Source organism: Phocoena phocoena, chromosome 14, assembly GCF_963924675.1.
Source record: "Phocoena phocoena chromosome 14, mPhoPho1.1, whole genome shotgun sequence".
Taxonomy (NCBI): Eukaryota; Metazoa; Chordata; class Mammalia; order Artiodactyla; family Phocoenidae; genus Phocoena; species Phocoena phocoena.
In genome coordinates, this window is record NC_089232.1 from 89,917,417 (window position 1) to 89,926,081 (window position 8,665).

Here is an 8,665-nt window from a genome sequence, read left to right on the forward strand (position 1 = left end):
CCAGGAGTTGTAGTTTATGTGCGTCTGGTCATACGGATATCAGACATTTACCATCTGCCTTGCTTTGGGTCTATTTTCAGGTAGAAAATAGGAATACCTGAGGAATATTCAGGTATTCCTCTTGATTTAATCACTGGCTTGGGGATTACGCTTCCCTTATTCAGGTATTTTCTGGAAAAAGAGGTGTCTGCATTTTGCACGAATGTGTAATTGCAAGGCCAGGAGTTGTAGTTTATGTGCGTCTGGTCATACGGATATCAGACATTTACCATCTGCCTTGCTTTGGGTCTATTTTCAGGTAGAAAATAGGAATACCTGAGGAATATTCAGGTATTCCTCTTGATTTAATCACTGGCTTGGGGATTACGCTTCCCTTATTCAGGTATTTTCTGGAAAAAGAGGTGTCTGCATTTTGCACGAATGTGTAATTGCAAGGCCAGGAGTTGTAGTTTATGTGCGTCTGGTCATACGGATATCAGACATTTACCATCTGCCTTGCTTTGGGTCTATTTTCAGGTAGAAAATAGGAATACCTGAGGAATATTCAGGTATTCCTCTTGATTTAATCACTGGCTTGGGGATTACGCTTCCCTTATTCAGGTATTTTCTGGAAAAAGAGGTGTCTGCATTTTGCACGAATGTGTAATTGCAAGGCCAGGAGTTGTAGTTTATGTGCGTCTGGTCATACGGATATCAGACATTTACCATCTGCCTTGCTTTGGGTCTATTTTCAGGTAGAAAATAGGAATACCTGAGGAATATTCAGGTATTCCTCTTGATTTAATCACTGGCTTGGGGATTACGCTTCCGTTATTCAGGTATTTTCTGGAAAAAGAGGTGTCTGCATTTTGCACGAATGTGTAATTGCAAGGCCAGGAGTTGTAGTTTATGTGCGTCTGGTCATACGGATATCAGACATTTACCATCTGCCTTGCTTTGGGTCTATTTTCAGGTAGAAAATAGGAATACCTGAGGAATATTCAGGTATTCCTCTTGATTTAATCACTGGCTTGGGGATTACGCTTCCCTTATTCAGGTATTTTCTGGAAAAAGAGGTGTCTGCATTTTGCACGAATGTGTAATTGCAAGGCCAGGAGTTGTAGTTTATGTGCGTCTGGTCATACGGATATCAGACATTTACCATCTGCCTTGCTTTGGGTCTATTTTCAGGTAGAAAATAGGAATACCTGAGGAATATTCAGGTATTCCTCTTGATTTAATCACTGGCTTGGGGATTACGCTTCCCTTATTCAGGTATTTTCTGGAAAAAGAGGTGTCTGCATTTTGCACGAATGTGTAATTGCAAGGCCAGGAGTTGTAGTTTATGTGCGTCTGGTCATACGGATATCAGACATTTACCATCTGCCTTGCTTTGGGTCTATTTTCAGGTAGAAAATAGGAATACCTGAGGAATATTCAGGTATTCCTCTTGATTTAATCACTGGCTTGGGGATTACGCTTCCCTTATTCAGGTATTTTCTGGAAAAAGAGGTGTCTGCATTTTGCACGAATGTGTAATTGCAAGGCCAGGAGTTGTAGTTTATGTGCGTCTGGTCATACGGATATCAGACATTTACCATCTGCCTTGCTTTGGGTCTATTTTCAGGTAGAAAATAGGAATACCTGAGGAATATTCAGGTATTCCTCTTGATTTAATCACTGGCTTGGGGATTACGCTTCCCTTATTCAGGTATTTTCTGGAAAAAGAGGTGTCTGCATTTTGCACGAATGTGTAATTGCAAGGCCAGGAGTTGTAGTTTATGTGCGTCTGGTCATACGGATATCAGACATTTACCATCTGCCTTGCTTTGGGTCTATTTTCAGGTAGAAAATAGGAATACCTGAGGAATATTCAGGTATTCCTCTTGATTTAAAGATGATAAAATAATGATATTTCTATCAGAGTGATTTAAAATATTTGCTTAACAAGAGCAAGCTTTGACATTCTTGGGTATTTTATATGCTATATACTAATAAGTTTTCTAAATGTTCCCCCTCTTTAATTTATCTATTTACTTTTTTTCAGGTAACAGAAATGAATATAATCTCTATCCTGAACTTTCCAGCTACCGGGAGAGAGTTGGTAAATAAAAATACCTCTGTTTTAAAAATGATTCATAACCATCTTATAATCACAAACTTCCTAATTAATCTGGCAGGTTGTAAAAATATCTGGGAAGTTGTTTAGCACCGCTTCTTTGATTTATGGGATATCCACGTTATCTTGAGAAGCACTTCATTTAAAACATGCTCTGGGGCTTCCCTGGTGGCGCAGTGGTTGAGAGTCCGCCTGCTGATGCAGGGGACACGGGTTCGTGCCCCAGTCCGGGAAGATCCCACATGCCGTGGAGCGGCTGGGCCCATGAGCCATGGCCGCTGAGCCTGCGCGTCCAGAGCCTGTGCTCCGCAACGGGAGAGGCCACAGCAGTGAGAGGCCCGTGTACCGAAAAAAAAAAAAAAAAACATGCTCTGCACAGTTATAATGATTAAACTTCATAAGGTCAACAGACAGGCTGGACTTGCTTGGGGAAGGGGGCCCATCGGGACCTGAGGGATAAGGGACAGTAGCTACCATTGAGCCAAGGCTGTGGTCCACCCCCGCCCCCCAATGTGGATCACTCCCAAGAAGGCCTTGGCAAAGTGACTCTGGGAAGTAGGGTTCCTTTTCTCAGATTTCTCTAAAGTCTGTACCTGTAGTATAGATGCCTAATAAATATTAGAAATATCTCTTAAAAAGCAATAAGGGAAAATGTCTAATAATAAGAAACAGAACCCTAAGTGGGCTCTGGAGACAGAGGCTCCGACTTCCAGCCAATACCCTCATTCACTGGCTGTGTGATCCAAACACAATGTTGCTTCCCGTGGTTGGGTGGGTGGTTGGGTTTTGCTTTTATATTTGAGGGTAGGACAAGTTAAGTGGTATAAACAGTACGTAATAAGTTAATATCAATATTTATTTTAGTTCTTTCTCAAAATATAAGAGATTTTGAAGAAGAAAATGTAAGGAAAGGTTTAAAGTCTATTTAAAAACTAAATCTTACTTTACATTACCGTGTGAAACGGTTAAATTCTTACCAAGGACTTCCTTACACCTGGTCTATCAGCCTTGCAGGGAAAAGTCACAACCCACAGCCCTCAGGCTCGAGTTGAAAAACCATTTGAGCGGGACACCTGGCTCCCCACAGCCTGTCCCATGCCCACAGACGAGCTACAATTTTGCACGGGCATAACGATAATTCTCCAGACTGTACGTACTTTTGCTTTGCACCCTTTGGAAGCTCCAAACCACCTAGTCAACTGGCCTCTCGGTGAAACAAGCCTTGAGCGTCCACAGCCCTGTTTACTGGGGTGTTTTGTAACTGAAGGTCTGTACCTCCTCGGTCAGCCTCCATCATCCTCTTCTCACCCACCCCATGACTGTCAGTGACACTTGGGCACAGTGGACGGCTCTCTCTTGTGGGGCTGTCCTGTGCTGTGCTGGTTTCAGCAGTACCCATGCACTAAGCCCGCTCGATGCCAGTAGCACGCCCTCCCCAGGGGGTGTGACAACCACAAATGGCCCAGACTTTGCCTTTTGAGAACCGCTGGTCTGGTGGCCTCGCCTGGTAGCCTCATCCGGCTCACTCGTCATTGACCCTTACACTCCTACAGAGGACATGGTCACCAGAGTTGTAGATGCCACACGTAGCCTGGAGGGACGTGGCGCTAGGATCAAGTCAGCCACCCGGCTCATCACTGCAGTAAATGTGAAGCAAAACATCGCTGTGTTCTCTTATTTCTGGTGGCTTCTTGAAGGGGACCTTCCAAAGGCTGAGATTCTTCTGAGTCATTTCTTGGGCCAGATGTGTCGGCTACACATGGGTTACGTCAGGCTCTGCTGAGAAGTGAAATAGCAGCATCCCGCGGACGCAGACTTGCTAATTATGAGCCTCAGGGCAGCTGCCAGTCACCAAAGCTGATTGTAATCTGTTTCCTGTTAAGCGTAGCCCTGATTTGGGAGAGAAAAATACCTCTATTTGAATTAAACTTGAATATTTTGATGAAAATGGTCAATTGCTTCAGAGATCCCCCAGATTCTTTTGAGTGCAGAAATATAAAACTTGAAGGCATATACTGCTCAGAAGGAAGGCGTCTGTGAACGCTGGCTGCTGTAGTGACCCAGTGGGCTTTGCGTCCATGGTTTCCAGGGTGGTCTCCCTTCCTGGAAGAACATATCTCCTTGGCTCACCTTTCCTAATGAAGTATTTTGTGGGCATTAAAGTTCTCCTTATGGAAATTATCACAAATATTTACAGTAAAGAGGAACTTTAAGTCATTTTGAGCTTATTGAGGAACAAGCTAGCAGCAGGGCATGGCACTGGCCTGTCAACTGGTCCGTCCTGGGAGCGCCTGCCCTTACTCTGCCGGGCTCACTCCTTCGTTTTCATGTGAATGAACTTTGCCAACGACCCTTCAACTCCCGACTCTCCTACACTCCCGCCAGGAGGTAGAGGGATTTGCCTGACTGGTGAGTTGGCTGAGGAATCTGGCACCCCTCTGTCTGCCTGTCTCAGCCACACTCTTCACTAGCTCTACCAGCCACGACACCTCCCTCTCTGCCTCACCTCTGTTCGAAACTCGGGTGGGAAGAGGAACGTTGACTGTTGACCTCCTCAAACCCAGCAGCACCGCCTTGTCCTCTGCTGCAACTCAGAACCGTCTGCTTTGCCCTTATACCCATCTTTCCCATTATCTTATTTGGAAACCGCAATTCAGAGGCAATGGCAACCCCTGGTCGGGGGGCAGGGATTGAGCCAAGTCTGTGATCCCCTCTATCTTTTCTTTAGGTCATAATATCTTTCTTCCTCTAACTTATTCATCATAAAATATATTTCTAAAACTTCTAAAAACAAATTCAGTTATCAGTGATTACCAGGGGTCCTCAGCATCGGATGTTCTTGTTCTTATTATTTGTACAGTCTGGATAACTCAGTGATGCAGGAAAATATACTAGTTCTCCTTGAAAGTCTGCCTAACAAAAGTACAATGCACTGATGAATCTAAGTTCAGTCTCCTGAATGCAATTTAAAACTCATATGGTTGCTGAGGACCCTGGGGTATAATCTCTATAGTGATTAAGGTTGCCTGGAGACAGACTTCCGAGATTCAGATCTCCCCGCCTTGGGCAAATCACTTAACATCTGCAAGTCTCAGGTTCATATTCTGTGAAGTGGGGATGCGGGAGCTGCCTCCTAGGCAGTGAGGGACGAGGATGTTCATCCCAGTGTCCGGCTCGGGCTACAGGAGCTGCTCTTATCATAGCCACACTGAATGACACCTGTTATCATGTTGATCACCACTCCTATGCATCTCTGATTTTGTAATCAGTGCTACAAATGTGTACATGTATGGCAGCTAAGGTGGCTATGGCTTCCAGAACATTCCCTGATATCCACAAGCACTCTCTTTTTACGTGCTTCTTTCTATTATGCGAAATGTCTGGGAGACAAGAGGGGAGGAGGAGTTACTCGAGGGTTTTTTTCATTAATTAAGTTCAGTTAATTGAGATTGAGCTTTATATATGGAGGTCATAAATGTAATTATTGATATAGGAAAATAGTTTTCAGAATGATTTTTTTCTTTAACGTTAACTTACATTCTTCTGATCTAATCACAATGAGGCATGGCATTTCTGCACGTCCCGTCTCAATGTAGTATTATAGCTACTTTTCAAAGTACATAGTAATGACTGTTCATTCATATGTGTTAGTAGTCATTTAACTGGGTTTGATTTTATCCAGACTATATCAAAATTTTATTCTTTTAGTGACACACTTTTAATCTTATTTCTTAAAATTAACAGGCTAAAAGTAAATACAGTATAAAATATAAAAATATACAGAACTTTTCTATTTTATAGAAAAAAACTGTACCAGTAATACCGCTAATATAATTATATTAGTTATTATTAAAGCTATTTCTTTAGGAGAACTCAGCTACATGGCACACGCTTTATTGAAAGAACTCTGGCACCATCTTGTGTGAGATACACATTCAGTGCTTCAGTAAATGTAGTTTAACTAGAGTGTTGACCATTTTCATTTCTTACTAATAGTCCAAGGTCACTTTATTTTTTCTTATTATAGTATTATAGGCTCAAATAAGTAACTGAACTTAGAATTTGGTTATTTATATTTTCAGTACAACTGTACTGAGATGCATTTAACAAGCATCTAATTGCACAAAATTATACGAAACATGGAAATGCCAAATTCCATGTAGCTGAGTACCCAGAAAGTATCTGTTTCTTTATACTTATTATGATGCTATACAGTTTGTAATATTTAATGTCTTTTACTCATGTTACCCACTCAATTCTCAAGGTATTTTTTTCCCAATATGGGTTGAAGTTCTGGTTAAATATATGTAGACATGCTTCTTGATGTGCTAATTTGAATTTCATCTCTCTTTTGAGAGAAAGGATCAAGTAAGTACAGAAATGAAAATAGCCGTAAAAGCCTGGGGAAAAGAAGTGTCTACTGATGAATCAGCAAATACATCCAAGCTGGAACCCTCATTATCAATGACCACAGAGCACGGTTTTTAAATTGAATCTTTTATGATACAGTCAAGTGCATAAATATCAGCTTTTATCTCTAATAGCTATAATTCATTGAAACTACCATGACTATTCTATTAAAATTGGAAAAACAATAATATTATCTTATAGTTTAGTCCAAATTTGAACAATTATAACCACAAATATTTGCCAAACACATATTTAAGTATATAGCAATATACAGTTTGACTTGTGTGGATTTAGGAAATGTTATTACCAAATATTTGCTCTTTACAAAGAAGAAAAGCGTAAGTTTAATAAAGTGATGAAAATCACGCAGACCATGTGCTGTGAGTTCTGCTGGCCTCCAACATCAGAATACCAAGCCCTGAGTTGTTAATTTATATCTTACCTACACATACTTCCAGTTTTTCTCATAAAAATGTGAATAAATACTTTTTTCTTGTTTTAGGCAATTTGAACCAACCTATTGAAGTGACAGCACTCTATTCTTTTGAAGGACAACAGCCAGGAGATTTGAATTTTCAAGCTGGAGACAGAATCACAGTTATATCAAAAACAGATTCACATTTTGATTGGTGGGAAGGAAACCTTCGAGGTCAAACTGGCATTTTTCCAGCCAACTATGTTACCATGAATTAAAGTTTATATTATTTTCTTCTTTGAGAATTACAAAAAAATCATTACTACACTGGCAGGATTTACTATTCAGTTAAACAATGTTTAGTATAAGTTTAAAAACACTTCTGTTTATTCTGTAAACTTTTATCCAGTATGTAAAAGATTTTGTTTATATATATATAGATAGATATAGATATAGATATAGATAGATAGATATAGTTACGTATCTTTAAATACTTTCCACTGATTTTTATCACATATACGATTTAATAGTTTAATATCCTCCAACTTATATGGTCACATTTCTTTTGTGTTCATTTTCAAACATCACTAAACATTTGATTTGGCTAGGTATATGATGACTATTTTATCTGAAGAGTCTATTTTATCTGGAGAATCTTAAGGATAGGGGCATGAATACCAATTTATATATTTGCAAAGTGAATAGAAAAGAATAAATCAGCTTAAATAGTATATTAAGTAATACTTAGAGTTGTAGGTATTAACTAGAATATTAACTAGAATATTAATCCTTAAAAATTTTCTCTATACATTCAAAAATTATATGTAAGAAACACGCTATGACAAAGAAATTCAACCCCTATGCATTAAAAAATGATGACATCTGTTAACTTTCCTTCTTTATGAGGTTACGCTTGTTCATTGGTAGCAGTAGAATAAAGTTATGTGGATATGGTTCCATTGTCCCTAAATAAATGTTTTTAAAATGCGAAGTTAATGTCTTGATTTTGTTTTTCTTATTTTCTTTTGGTAAAGTAACCAGAGGTCTGTGGTTGGTCTGGATGTTAAAACCCACCTCCATGACTATGCTACTGACCTCTTTTTTTCAGCTTGGTTAATATATAATTGACAAAGTTGTACAATATTTAAAGGGTACAATATGATGCTTTGATTTGAAATACATATGCATTGCGAAAGGATCCCCACTTAGTTAATTAACACATCCATCTTCTCACATATTTACTTTTTTGTGGGTGTGAGAACACTTAAGTTCTACTCTCTCAGCAAATTTCAATTGTACGATGCAATATCATCAACCATAGTCACCGTGCTGTACACTAGATCCCCAGAACATATTCGTCTTAGAAACTGGAAGTTTGTATTCTTTGACCAACATCTCTTAATTTCCCCCACCTCCTGACCCCTGGTAACCACCAATCAACTCTCTGTTTCTAGGAGTTTGGCTTTTTTAGCTTCCCATATGAGATCGTACAGTATTTGTCTTTCTCTGACTGATTTATTTCACTTAGCATAATACCCTCAAGTTCCATCCATATTGTCGCAAATTCCAGGATTTTCTGCTTTTATTTATATATGCCACATTTTCTTTGTCCATTCATCTGTTGATGGACACTTAGGGTTTTCTACGTATAATAACATGCCATCTGCAAACAGAGATACCTTACTTCTTCCTTTCCAATTTGTATGCTTTTCATTTATTTTTCTTGCCTAATTGCTCTGGCT

The 8,665-nt window shown here is 39.6% G+C and overlaps 1 protein-coding gene across 1 annotated transcript in view; it reads left to right on the top strand.

Annotated features, from left to right (window-relative positions):
- Nucleotides 1-7,911, top strand: part of SH3YL1 (SH3 and SYLF domain containing 1) — a 48,281-nt gene extending 40,370 nt beyond the window's left edge. The window contains exons 9-10 of the mRNA XM_065891215.1: nucleotides 2,027-2,083; nucleotides 7,011-7,911. Of these exons, the coding sequence (XP_065747287.1) occupies nucleotides 2,027-2,083; nucleotides 7,011-7,201 (248 nt within the window). The 3' untranslated portion in view covers nucleotides 7,202-7,911. The remainder of the gene's footprint in view (nucleotides 1-2,026; nucleotides 2,084-7,010) is intronic.
- The last annotated feature ends 754 nt before the right edge of the window (nucleotides 7,912-8,665 follow it).